The 14,325-nt window shown below is 33.9% G+C and overlaps 1 protein-coding gene across 5 annotated transcripts; it reads right to left on the reverse strand.

The window, feature by feature from the left end:
• Positions 1 to 157: 157 nt before the first annotated feature.
• On the reverse strand, positions 158 to 8,957 carry LOC114290633 (zinc ion binding protein). Of its 5 annotated transcripts, none has more exons than XM_082894307.1 (12): positions 8,691 to 8,957; positions 7,570 to 7,641; positions 7,203 to 7,273; positions 4,108 to 4,186; positions 3,962 to 4,036; positions 3,493 to 3,607; positions 3,359 to 3,416; positions 3,202 to 3,273; positions 1,939 to 2,069; positions 1,738 to 1,861; positions 1,514 to 1,635; positions 205 to 875 (listed from the first exon to the last, which is right to left on the reverse strand). In XM_082894307.1, exons 2-11 carry the CDS (start codon positions 7,633 to 7,635, stop codon positions 1,557 to 1,559), a joined length of 870 nt encoding a protein of 289 aa, XP_082750433.1. In that variant the 5' UTR covers positions 7,636 to 7,641; positions 8,691 to 8,957; the 3' UTR covers positions 205 to 875; positions 1,514 to 1,556. The 5 variants fall into 5 exon arrangements, with proteins under 5 accessions (XP_028090372.2, XP_028090369.2, XP_082750433.1 ...); XM_082894314.1 differs by having other exon boundaries at positions 738 to 875; positions 3,359 to 3,386; XM_028234569.2 differs by having other exon boundaries at positions 738 to 875; positions 1,514 to 1,571.
• Between the last annotated feature and the right edge of the window lie 5,368 nt (positions 8,958 to 14,325).

Here is a 14,325-nt window from a genome sequence, read left to right on the forward strand (position 1 = left end):
ACCTCCCTTCTCTGCGAAGGCTATTCTTTCACCGAGTAATTAAGAAACAAAGGATGCCTACAACAGCTTGATTTACAGTTCTTAAGCAAATGACAGACCTAAAAGAACTTGACTGAAGGTGAAAACAAGCGTCCAGTGCTATATACTCAGCAATAAATTTCACTCAAGTAGGAACATTTTATTCAATTTGTACATATATTACTAACAGAGACACTCAACCATAATAATTATCTTTCAATGAACATAACAAAGATGGCTTAACTGCTAACGCAAATTACATTATCATCTGATAGATGAGTGAATTGACAACAAAACAACTAGAGCTAAGACAATAAGATAAATTGGACCACTTTGCTTAGTCCTGATCAAGTATGATAGAAAGTGGCCAAGAAAAGGACTAATAGATAAGGTTTTGAAAGAACAATATTAAGGGTCAAGAAAACATATCCTCAGTGGACCACATGGTGGCATAGCCAAATCAGCAATAAACCAAAAATTCTAAGAAGAAGTTTAAGAAATGAGCATTCATAGGATGTTGTTTAAACTTACATTTAATGCCCTTCAAAATATCTTTGTAGCCAAAGGAAGCTTCAGTCCTTCTGCAGTAAAATCAGCCAGAACAAAGAGAGGTGAGTTTGCCATGTCCCCATATCCATCACCAGGTGCTCAGACTTGCAATTTATAAATGCAGTTAACCGTTGGTGTCTCGTGAAACAAAGGACTCTCTGCCTCTTGCCATAGGGTTGTGCCCAAGAAAATGAGATCATCCAAGATCTATGAGGGCATGAAGAACAAGGGTTTAATTCTTAGAGTTAATTTTAACTGCAACCGGCTCTGAACAGTAAGGACAATTCCCAAACAAAACATTAAATGACCTGCAAAACAAACAGGCACAGTGAACATAAGCCAGCAAGTCAAAGCTATACCAGAGGGGGAGAAGGGTGTGCTCAGGAAAGCATGGCAGGTTTTGAGACTGCCGTCACACATGCAAAGCTAGACACACTCCTTTGCATATTTCATGAGTCAACTATTGCTGAAGTTCAAAATGATCTTTTAAACAAAAATTTCAATGATGACCTGATGCCTAATATTGAGTATTGAGGGTTGTGGCCATCGTGTGTTAGGGCTGTTGCTCTTGTTCTTCATCTCCCTTCTCTCTCTCTCGTCTCTTTTCCTACAGTGTACTACACCATTTTACAGGTTCAGTCCATGTTCCACCACCAGCACAGGGTCTTATGTTTTTTCCAGTTCAGAACAAGGGCCACAGCCCTGACACAAAACGGCCACAACCTTTAATCTGAAGCTAATTATTACAATGCAGAGACCCAATACTTGTTATGGATCTAAAACTCTAATCCAAAATAAGAAACTAAATCTTAATATTATTTGAAACTCATTCCCTACTTAAATAAGAAACTAAATATTACTAAGATCTAAATTAAACAATTAGTTAAAAAAAAAATACATGAATATTAAACTTAAAATAATAAAATCGTAAATAAGATCTTCATACCCAAATTGGTACACACGCACATTCTGCACCACCTACTTTAGTGCTATGGCCTACCAGTCTGCATGTGTGCCAAGCCAACAATGCCATGGTGCCAGAGAAGGCACAAGAGAGAATAATACCAACTATTTTAGATTAGAACTCCATTACTATGTCAAATACCACTAGATGAGTAAATCTCTGCTCTTGAACAAAATATAAAGAGAGATCTGAAAAATCAAACATACTGTCTCGTAGTGGTGATGGAACGCAACCAATCCCCAAGACAAAGACTATGGAAAGCCCTACTGCAATTGCTGTTGTCACAAGTATAATCAGTGCCACTTCCACTTTTAGCTCCCAGTTCATCATCTGTATTAGAACCACAAGTATCACTAAACAAATTATATATAAGTTTGCGATATGTAATAATGCATTAAAAACATTACCAATGGGAAGACATTGTGCATAACAAATTCCACATTCAATTTGCTGATCATTCTTCTGGATATTTGGAGGCCCTGGAAGTTGAGTCTCCAATGTAATTGCAAGATTTTCAGGGAGAGTTTTGTTCATCATCCTTTGTAATTAAACAGAGTTCATAATAAAATTATTATTAATGAGAAATACTGAAATGATCAAGCAGAAATTGTCCAAAGAATGGGAACAAAATGCACAAATCCAGAGAGCACATGCAAGAGATTATGAAAAATTTAATTCGAGGGTTCTCTAGTTGATAATATCAGAACATGTGCCCAAATGTTCATCCTAAGGTCGTACTGGCGCATCAGGCTCCTACTTACAGTAGGGTCTGTGAGAGATGATAGGCAGCTTTACCCCAACCTTATTGTAGAGAAATTAATTTCCATGACTCAAACCATGACACAAAACTAGCGCGGATAGCATTTGCAATCGCACTATGTCATAAGCTCTTAAATGCATGCTAATATTTATGTATATAGTTGTATACGGTGAGTGGATGGAGCACATTTGCAAAAGGATTGTATTTTCCAGGTAACTAGACAAGTAACGTAAAATTACAACTACAGAAGGTACATTCCCAGATGGGATCATTTTCGGGGTGGGCAGTTGCAAGAATTAACTGTTTAGAAAATGTCTATCCTTGGATGTATTAACATATTAATATAGACTACAGCATTGACTACCATGAGAAAATACAATAACAGTAAAGACTTATAGTAGGTATGTATTGTATACCTACACAGAAAGCTTCAACAACTTCCCCAGCCATTAGAAATATACATCCTTAATAACCACAACTATTTCAATCATCTGGGTGAAGGGGGCAGAAAAGTCTGTCCCATTTTTGCACATTCTCATCGAATCAAGAAGAAAAGGTATAGTCTTCCACACACAATATTGCAAGTTATGGTTTTAAACTTGGTATTTGGATTAAATTTCAGTCATATTTGAAATAGAATCAATTAATAATAGAAGTCAACGAAAATTACAAAACTTCTATGAATTTCAGATACGGCAGAAAAGGAACTTCAGATATGGCAGAAAAGGAACCAAGTTATGAATTTTTCCTGAAAGTATTCAGTAAGTTCTAACAATGTCTATAATATTTATGGAAAACACATACAAGCATATTAAAAGCTTCATAGACGCCATTAACCTCAAAATTTTATTTTATATATAATAAACAAATAAACCGACATTTTAATCAGAGAACAGGTTGGAGGTTGTACCATCGTTTACAGTTTCTTCTCCAAACCTGCCTCAAAGCCTTCACCTTTGGATCTGAACCTATAAAACGACACCTGCCGCAACTTGTCAGTCAATACTGGATGAGAAACAAAAACTAGCAGTAATATCATAAGTAGATACTCCTAGATGAATTCTTACTCTGGCAAAGATCTTGGATCAAGGGCATCTATAAGTAACATGAGAAAACAATCATTTCCTGATATAAAAGAAAGAAACAAAGAATATTAATAAGAACAAACGAAAAGAAATGTGCAACTCAACAGATAGCTCACCTAGATTGATTAGGCGATGTGTTGTAGCATGATGTGCCTGTTCTGGATCAACTACCAAGAGAGACTGATCAATACTATCCAAGGTAGACCAAAACTCCTCAAGTTTCCCCAGATGCTAAGTACAACACAAGGAGTTGACAGAAGTGTGAATTTGTAAAACGAGACAGCAAGATAATAAAGTGTGCCATCAAGTGACTTAACTTCCCCCATAGAACAATGTTAGCATGTTAGTTAGTTTTGGGAATCCCAACTTTTTAGGGAGACATGTAATTAATACATTCATTGATTTCCTAACTTGGCCTTTTATTCAGACTTCTAAATATATGATAGTCATTTATAAGGGATAGTTTTGGAAATCATAATGTTTTTATGCTTTGACTTTTCAAAGATGACTATAATTTGGGACATTCCAAATTGAAAAACATTGTGGGATGGAGTGATTACCACCCCAGAAAGGTATCAAATTTACCTGTTGAAACTGGTGCACAACATCTTTCAATCTTGATTTTATTGACCATTCCAAATCAAACATACAAGGCACATCCTGAGGGAAAATTCCAATTTAGGCCTCACATGGCAGATATTCAAAAATCAAAGAGATTATTTGAAACCAACCGCTGAAATTGAAGGCGGGCTTTTCGGATAGGTTTCATCCAATACAATCTCCAAAGTGTGCGTTCTTCCCTTCTTGTCTCTGGCACTCAAAAGTACAAAACTAGGTCACTATCAGAATAAAAAAGCAACACTAACAAAAGTATGAAAGGAGATCACAAAATAGTAACAAATAGTCATTGACGGTTGGCAGCATTCGGACAAATATTGGGAAAGAAAAATGTTTTTATTAATAAAAGACACCAATAATTTCACAACACCCAATAACTGCTTTACGTGACCAGATCATTTAAAACTGGTTCTCTCTCATGGTGACCTCAAATTGTGCAACTTGTAATTGTCATACATTTCAACATCCCTGTGTCAACTTGTCTCAGTTTATAGTCTCATTTAGCATCCCTTACCATAACACATGAGATTGTTAGACTCACAATGATCTCCATAAAATAATACATGGAAGCGCTAGTACCCACCCACCATCATCTTCTCTAGCTTTATATACAACATCCTCTTCATTCTTAACATTTTCTGGACAATCTAACAATATTAGATACATATATATATACAAGTTATCAATCGTCACTGCTCCCTCAATTCCACCCCTAGTTTTAGTAGATATTCATTTTGTTTAATTTATTTTTAGTTGTAAGCATAGAAAACACTATTGATACTAAAAAAAATTCTTGTACTTCAAAGAAAATGCAATACGGGTGATTATAATCTACAAACTTCATAAGTGCATTATGAGAAATAACCAAACCAAACTAAGCATTGTGTCCCAACCAAGCGGATCGGCTACATGAATCCTTTTTCGTCAATCAACTCTGTTAAAGGCTATATTCTCAAGTAAATTTAAATAAATCCATATCCTTGCTTGCTACCATATCCATGTTAATTTAGGCCTTCCTCTCCCCCTAACATTTCCATTTATGTTGATCATATCACTCTTCCTAACCATTGCATCTACAGGTCTCCATTGATCATATATCATTCTTTATGGAGTATATTAGTATAATTGTTTTTCTCTTCTTTCTGGTACTCAAAAGAATCATTGAAGTTGTACCCAAAACTGCACAGATGATTCACAACAGTGTAAAAACCAATGGTGCAATTGTTCATTAGTCAAGTCACAATTTTCCAAACACCCCAGATCTCCAAAATCTAACTTAAAATTTAAAATCTTTAACTTATGACAATAAAATTTCAATCTGAAATATATGAAAAATATATATATAGAAGAAAAATTAAAGACTAACCACATCCTTAAAACAGAATATACTTAAGAAAATTGAACCAGAAAGCACCATCTGCTTTCCATGTATTTATAGTTCCACTCCTTGTATAGGTGAAGAATCTTAAAACTTTTGAGATACTCAGTTTGGATTTGTTTGCAAGGATTGGAGGGTGGGATAGGATTTATATCCGTTATTTAGTTTTCTAATTTTGCTCCGGACTAATAGTCTCTCATAACTATTAGTCCCAAATGTATTGGACAATTGTGTCCCATGGGGGCTTGTTGGACACAAATAGGGGGATAAGGGGAGATGTGGGATTAGGTAGTGAAATGACCATTTTAACCCTCTACTATTTAATTATGTATTATATTTAGTAAAATTCAATAAAATTTAAATGTCTCAATTTAAAAATAAAATAATTTTATTTAATTTTTATTGATGTTTTATTTTAAAATTTTGTTTATATTTTATTTAATTTCAATATTTAAATTTTAATAGATGTTTTATTTAATTTCATTATTTAATTATTATTATTTTTAAAATAAATTTATTTAAAATTTTAATTAAAAAAATAGCATATATTTTTATTGATATTTTATTTATTTTATTTTTAAAAAATAAATTTATTTAATTGTGTAAACAATAAAATAAAATAAATTTTTATTTAATTTAGCTAAAAATAATTAAAATATTAAAGATATGTTTAATATTGCTATTACTTAGTAAATAATTAAAAAAAGTAAAATAGTCATTTAAGCATTTATCCTTCTCTATAATATTCCAAACAAACATAGGATTGATATCCTATCCAACCAAGTAGTCATTTCCTGACATCTAAATCTAATCTCATGACTAAACAAACATGAGATACATATCCTATCCCACCAAATAGTCTCAGGACTATGAATTCCAAGATTACAATCTGATGGATTCCAATCCCCCCTTATCCAGTCCGTTCAAGCAAACGCACCCTTAGGCCATGTTTGTTTGGGTAGACATGAGCTTGGGATTGGACTAATAGTCCAATAAAATTATTAATCCGATGTTTGGTTAAAAAATTGAAGTACGGATTAACAATCTATCCGGATACGGTATCCCACATATGATGGACTATTCAACTCCACAGAGGGGGGTGGAATATAAATTGAAGGACTAAGCCAGGACTATGCCAAAGTCTGTCTCTCCTTGTGATTCTAACTCAATCCAAACATAAGATATGATACGCAATCCAAAGGGATTTGTAGTCCTCGGACTATTAGTCATGAGAATGCTAATCCAACCTAATTCAGTCCGCCCAAACAAACATGACCTTAATGCTTTCCCAAAGCAACGAATTGAAAAACATTTCTTCATAAAAGAAGGCATGCTTCTTCTCTTTCCAAATTCCACTTCGATTTCTCCTTCCTCTTTACAGCTTACATACTAATTTAAACCTTGGCCCAGAAAAAAGCTTTGCAACCCGAGGAAAACAATAATTATGTGCATATCATAATATTCCACTTTGTCAGTATTATCAACAAGTGACTTTTCCATTGTTAAGCTGTCACGTAGCCTCCTTACACCAAAATTCATGCTCATCATAAATCCTATCTTCTTAAACTGAAAGCAAAACATTAAAATCTTAAGTGCCAAAACATTCATAGTTCTGTTTGCAGGCAAAGCACAGGATAAGGGAATAGGGAGAAGCATATAAACTAAATTTAGGCTGATAATGCATATGATGTGGCAAAAGAAAAGCTAGATAATTCTTCCTTACACAAGACAATTGTAAATAGATGCTACTATAAGTAAGAGTATCTTAGAAAATGCCTTCCTACATGAAATACTTGCAAATAAATACTGCTTTAGGTGATAGTATCTCACAAAATTCGGAAGCTGAGAAATGTTAGGTCTTCACCCAGCCTCACCAGATGCTCCCAACCAACCTCTTCTATCTGTATGTGGAATAACAATTATGATCATCTGATTAAGAATGAAAAAAGAGGTGTTTGGCTTAAAGTTCCACAATTTAAGTGACACATGGTAACAATATAAAGAGAAGGCAAGGATGACTACAAATCACTAGGCAAGATGCAAAAAAAGTTGTATCACAGCAAGATACGTCACTTTTGAGTAATTTAATAGGAACTAGTTAGTTACATGGCATGCAAATTTGCGGGTATTATGATAGATGTTGTAGGACAGGAAAATCTAACAGTTTTATTTTTACAAATTTGACAATTCAAGTCACCTCTGAATAAATTGTGCTGCAGAAAGAAGATGAAGAGGCCAGCTCTCTACATCTAATCCGCTCCATAAATTCCTGCAATTCAGAGAAAAACTAAGACAGATAGTTACATGCATACATGGGCATGCTTAATCCATGAATACAAACACGCATAAATATGTTAACACATTATTCATCAAAACAACTCCCTGACGCTACTTTTGTCCTTCACCTGGAGCTCAGGTGGTAGTTTATTTTTTATTTATTTTTTTACCTTCAAACGCTAAAATGTTTCAAACTAAAAATTAAGAAATTGGCTACTGCCCAGAGCACGTTAAATGGTCAAAACTAATTCCAGTTACATTCTCACTAGAAAATTTTTAAACGAGCATTAAAAACCTTTTCTAAGTCATGTTTTTGTTTTAATTTATAGTGAAGAAGGCCTATGAACACCCAATAGTCCGTACTAAAATTCAGTGAGTCAACCCAATTCAATAGAACATTCGAACATCTCATCTAAGACCATATCCAACCCTTACTCAGATATTTCATCAAATTTGAATGTGATGAAAAGCACCTACTTTTTGGGCTCCAACCGTGTCATCAAACTCATATCAAATGAAGGCAAAACCAAAACTTTCATCAAATTTTGTAGGTGAGACCATTGGTGGACGGGTGGAAAATCAGATTTGGGAAGATTTGGTGAAAATTTACTCTAGGCCGGACAATTGGGCGAATTTGATGAAACGACTGGACCGCATCATATCAACTCAAACTTTTACTCAAATTTGATAAAAATTTTGATGAAGTGTTGGAGATGCTCCAAGCAGTCAGTCATCTTCTACAAATCCAATCTAAAGTGGGCATAATGATTAACAATGAAGAAAACACCAAATGGGCAAAACGTTGAGAAACAGCTTGAGAAATTGTAATAGAGTCCACATATCAAACACCTTACAGGCTTTAATCAAATCATTACAACAAATGACATATCCACTGACCCAACTGTTCACTACGTCTCACATATAACATAGTTCACCATGTCCAGACTGCAGAATCAGAAAACTCGAACGCTATATATGTATGTATGTACGTAATTGAATTGACTGGAAGATAACAATCATGAAAGAAGTTGAGTACTAGACCTTTAGGATAACCTGCTTGCTCGAACGTTGGTTGACCAGACGAGTTTCAATTTCTAGTCAATGTCGGATTCATCGAACAAAGACTTGTCTTCGGATACATAAGACGCAGTTATGTGAATTTTTGCCCAACACGCCCGCGTTTTCTTCTTCTTTTTCTTTCAAAAATGTCCGCGGCTTTCGGGAACGGAAACAAAACGATGTACAAATGCAGCAAACCAGTAACCAGGTGAGGTGATGGAAGGAAAATGCTATCCCAAATTTTTTACTAAATGAATTATGAAAGAGGGCTGCTATTAGCACTGTCAAAATTTTTTGACTCCTCATTTTATAATTTTTTTATTACAATCATACCTTAAAATAAAATTACATTAAAAGATATTATGAAATGGAACACTCACCTATCAATAATAACTAATATTCTATAATATTAGACACTTACCCACACCCCCACCCCCACTTCCACCTCCAACTCCAACTCAACTCCAACTCCAATTATAAGTATTCCATATTTATAAATCCTAAACCTATTACTTTTCATAACCAATTAACAAAAACCCTAAATCTATTATTTTTCATAATCATCTTAAATTCTGAATGTGTCATCTTCATCACCATCATCAACGCTATTGAACTTGAAAGTTTTACTTCAAGTATAACGTATACTTCATCACTTATTTCACTGTGTAAAGCAATGGAGGACGAGGACAACATTCTCGGTCGTTTATCTGTCTTGTATTAACATTCTCGATCGTTTTCGGTCGTTCTTGTTTCGTTCGAGCTGTTTGGTACTGGTTTGCTGACTGTTACAATTATGTTCGGTAACACAGTACTGAACATAATCCTTTCGTTCAATACATAAGTTCCAAACATTAATGCAGATAGTCAGTTATGTAATTTTCTTTGTTAAACTAACTTAGAATGGAAAATAGTGAATTGGAATGAATTTAAGTTATGTATTTTGAATAGATTTAATTCATGTTATTTTAAGTTGTGAATTAGAATGGATTCAAGTTACACAGTGATGAACAAATTTTGTTCGGACATACAATGCTGACAGGATCATTATTGTTCGACAAAACAGTTCTGAACAAAATACATTTTTTCGGCTACACAGTGGTGAACAAATTGGGTGGGTGTGCTTTTCATTGTAAAAATATGGAGATTAGTTTTCTATTCTGAAAATATTATGGAAATATTATGGAGATTAGTTTTCCATATATATATATATATATATATTGTTTTCTATTCCTACAATTCGCATCAATCTTCACTTTCTCATCTGAATTTCCCAATCAATGGCAAATTCCAAAGAGACCCACGTCGTCGAAATCCTAATCGACGAAGAACACCAACATCACAAGTAAATGCATTGTGTTTTCAGAAACCACTTTTTAGATGTGGTTAATGTTGGAGAGAGAAGAGAGAGAAAAAATTAGGGCTTTGAAGGGGTTTTGAGAGAGAGAGAAGAGAGAGAAAAATCTTCACTTTCTCATATGAACAAAAAGGGTTTTGAGAGAGTGAGAGAAAAGAGAAAGAAGAGACATCACTGATGAAGAGAGAGAGAGAGAAGAGAGGGAATTGGAATGGATTCATGGATGTGCATTTCATTGTGAATATGGGTAGATTTGGTAATAAGTAGAGTGTCCAAAAAAATATTATTAAAATTTAGGGTTTAGGGTTGGGGTCCAAAGAAATAGAGGCTCCAAAGAATTTTAGTAGGTGTTAATAGCAGCACTCTTATGAAAAGTGTTATATGGATATGGAGTCACAAAAATATTATTTGATAGAAAATTTTATATCCTAATATTATCTGCAGTGTAATCCAAATAAGTAGTACATACTAAATAATCTCTAAATTTATAATAATAATAATAACATAAATGCTTCCGATCACTAAAAGTTCACCACTAAATCGGCACTAATGACGTGGCTGCCAACGTGGTAATGCGATGCAAACTCGCCCGTTTCTCTTTCTTCTCATTCATTTCAAATTTCAAATTCATCTTGACAATATATTTGAGACTCTCTCTCTCCCTATTCTGAACTTCTCTTCTCTGAACTTCTCCTCTGTTGTTCCTCTCTCTTGACAATCACATCTCTCCAACACCGGCGACCCCGACAAGCTCTCCAACCCAGCGACGATCGAGGTTAAACGCAGCTTCTACAACCCCGGCGACCCGACGAGCGCAGCTTCTTTCCGTCATCATCTTTCACTCACGACGAGCGCAGCTTCTCTCCGTCTTCTCTACAGATCTGTCTGCACAGGTCAGTTCTCTCTCTCTCTCTCTCTCTATCTCTCTCTCTCTATATATATACACCTATATATATGCCCTGATTTGTTGAGATTTTTGTGCCTTTGACTTTGATTTCATCTATTTATGAGGATTTGGATTTTGATTTTGATTTGATTTGCCCTAATTTTACATACATTGGATTTCCCTAAAAAATCTATATATATATGGTGGAGAATATATAAAAATGCTGAATCAAGGGCTTGATTTAGTTAGGAATTCTCTTTTGGGAAAATGGAAATATTTTAAATATTGCCCCAGAAATGTGTTTAGTTAGGAATTTTAAATTTTAAATATTGATTTAGTTAGGAATTTTTCACTCTTAAATGGTTTTATATTCCTCCAGAATGTGAGATTACCATAGGAGTATGGGGATCAAATTTTTGATTAGTTTGGAAAGTGATTTCAGCTTGAGTAGGTAATCAGGAATTGTCTTCCCATTCCAATCCATTCCAAAAAGTGGAAATTCCACTTTTTGGCTTAAGACTAGTACATAATTTGTGAATCAAAGAGAAGACACAAACCCACCAGGAGAAGTTTAGAGAAGAGAAATTATAAGTTATGCACTTATTTTGGTTATGCACTGAGTTAGTTCCTGAATTCACTGAGTTCACAAAATTTCTAGACTTAATTTTGTGAAGTTATTAATTTTGCTAGTTCAGAGAAGAGAAGAGAAATTATATTATACATTAAGACAATGAGAACCATTTTTTCTTCATGAATTTCCACAGGAACTGTTATAGTGCTTGCATTGAACAATGGAAGTTATATTATCATTTATTTATTTTTTGTCTCTCTATCTCTCTCTCTTTTTTTTTTTTTTTTTTTTTTGTATCCATTGAATAGGTTTCTTACTTTGTTCAAAATAAAAAAAAAAAAAGCCGGCTTATTGCAAAATGTATAAACATTGCAACATTTATTGGGATTACTAAGATTTAATATGCTTTTAAGGAGTTAACAGCTGGGTTGCTATTGACTTTAGTCTGGTAATCTAAGAATGGCTGTGTGGCTTAGGTTCATCCTAAATTTGTCACAATAAGGACTTGCCGAGACAGTAATTATGATGGCAAGGGTTGTCTAAAAGTGTTGGCTACTTATCTGAATTAATTATGAAAATCCACAAAGCATAGGTGCTTAGGATGTGGCAGATATATATAGGATTATCAAAGAGGTTTATGTGTTATTTGGGCTAGAAAGTAACAAAAAATGCTTCAATTGTGGTTCAATGCACCATAAAAGTGAAGAAATGTTGAAAACATAAATTTTTGGATCCTGTCATTTTTTTGAGAGCTTGCAATTTAGTTGTTATGATGGCTTAGTTATGGCATTTAAAGACTTAAACATATTATATATATATATATATATATATGAGGAATGAGGAAAGATCTGAGAACACCCTATACTTGTGGAAAGAAAAGATTTAAAACTGTACTTTATGATTTGCAAGTTTCTATCCTCGCTTTCATTTTTCTTCAAAGGTCAAACAAGTTACATTAAAAAATATTTTGATTCCTATACTTGTTACTTGACTCAAACTTGCAACAGTCAATTATTAGACATTTTTGTTTCCTCATGAAATCATGTTTCTATAATGCGGGTGAGTTTAAATCCAACTTTGTGAGGATGGCAGCTAAGTGGAAGGAAGATTTCATTTCAAGAGTATTGTTGATTCTTTGGCCTGTTTTGCATTGTAGTAGGTATGGAGGATGTGAGAAATAGCTGTAGAATTCTAAATTGTTTATTTACATAAACTTATACAATGTTGGTGGCAAAATTTTTTGATCTTGATTTGTTTCACATCATATCTTCTTCCGGTTATCAAAGCCTTGTTTACTTTTTTTTTATTTTTTTTATGTGCCTTAAATAATTTAGCCCAGAAATCTAATCTAAGATTCAAGAATAGTGTAAATGTTTATGTGATGATGATGTTTAACTAAAAAAATAATTACTTTGTAAATCAAAACCAGCAGGAACCTACTTTACATGTGTTTTGGGTTTGGTTTTTTATCTTCTGATCAGTGAGTGGTTTAATTTATTTATTAAACACAACTTTTGATTCCTAATCAGGAGTGCTTTTTTTCAATTTTCTTAATAAGTAGTTTCTCAAAAAAAGAAATCAATATATTTGAAAGATCAATTTCGCAGGATGGACTTAGGCTCCACCTGGATAGATATGCATTTGGAATCAATAGATTTGTGGTTGGATTTTATGAAAATATTAGAGTTTGTTATTCTAGTAGCATCTTTGTTGGTAAAAGAAGATTTGTTTGCATGATTTCAGTTTTATATCTTATTCTAGTAGACATCATACTGATTTCAGCCTTCCCAGTAGACATCATACTGATTTCAGCCTTCCCAGCAGACATCATACACATGATTCCAACACCTAGTCCCCAACTAAAAGTTGAATTGTCTATAAGGAATAATATGAATTAGATATGTACAAGTAGAATTCAAAGCTATCAAAACTGTTGTACTCTTTTGTGGCAAAAACTACCAGAGAAAGACCAATTCATCACGAACTAACAAACCAAAATAGGTGCAAATATACAGAAATTATAAGTTATTCGCTGTGAGAATGTAAACCATCTGATGACACATTTTTGTATCAATAACTTCACAAAACATTTAACCTAGTGATTTCAACAAACATGAATGGTGTTGCCACCCTATTCACTCACTGGATTCTTTCGCTTCATATTTTTGCAGATGTCAACTTCAAGTGTTAACGGTAGTACCTCAGATCAATTGAAGTATTGCAACAGAAATTGTCCTCAATGTCGGAAAAAATCAATCATTCTAATTTCGGAAACAGAACGAAACAAGAATAAGCTATTTTATTGTTGTCCTGATTGCAGTGGGTTTATTGCATGGTGCTTGCCTACAAATTCACAACGTAGGGAGGAAGGACAAGTGCGAATGGACAACACACCAACTGTCACCGAACAACTTCAAAGTATGGGCGAACATCTTCGATTTCAAAGCGAACAACATCAGTTTCAGAACGCGCAGATGCAAAAATTGCAAAGAGACATAAATAGAAATTCGTGTTGTATTAATGGGATCTTCATCTTGCTTGTAATTTGTAGGCTTGCTTGTACCCTTGCTTTGCAATCAATTTTTGTGGACAGAGATGGCTTTAAAGGGTTTACTTTTGATTTTTTAATTCTCTTCCCTGATCGAGAACATTCAATTCCAAAGTATCTTAATTCCCTATCATTGCCAATAACTTGTGTTTTACAAGCTATAGAAAACCTAACATGTTTAGCATATTTGGCATAAAATGTATACACTTCTTGCTTTGAGGTAAAACACATACCCCTCTTAGGTTCCTCAACTTCTTC

Source organism: Camellia sinensis, chromosome 1 (genome assembly GCF_055761805.1).
Source record: "Camellia sinensis isolate YWXY chromosome 1, ASM5576180v1, whole genome shotgun sequence".
Lineage (NCBI taxonomy): Eukaryota > Viridiplantae > Streptophyta > Magnoliopsida > Ericales > Theaceae > Camellia > Camellia sinensis.

Coding starts and splice junctions, on each gene's coding strand:
- LOC114290633 (XM_082894307.1), bottom strand. CDS start 7,635: ATGGAGCGGATTAGATGTAGAGAGCTGGCCTCTTCATCTTCTTTCTGC. Junction 3,417..3,492: donor ACATCGCCTAATCAATCTAG/GTGAGCTATCTG, acceptor CTTTTATATCAG/GAAATGATTGTTTTCTCATG. Junction 3,274..3,358: donor GATCCAAGATCTTTGCCAGA/GTAAGAATTCAT, acceptor AAGTTGCGGCAG/GTGTCGTTTTATAGGTTCAG.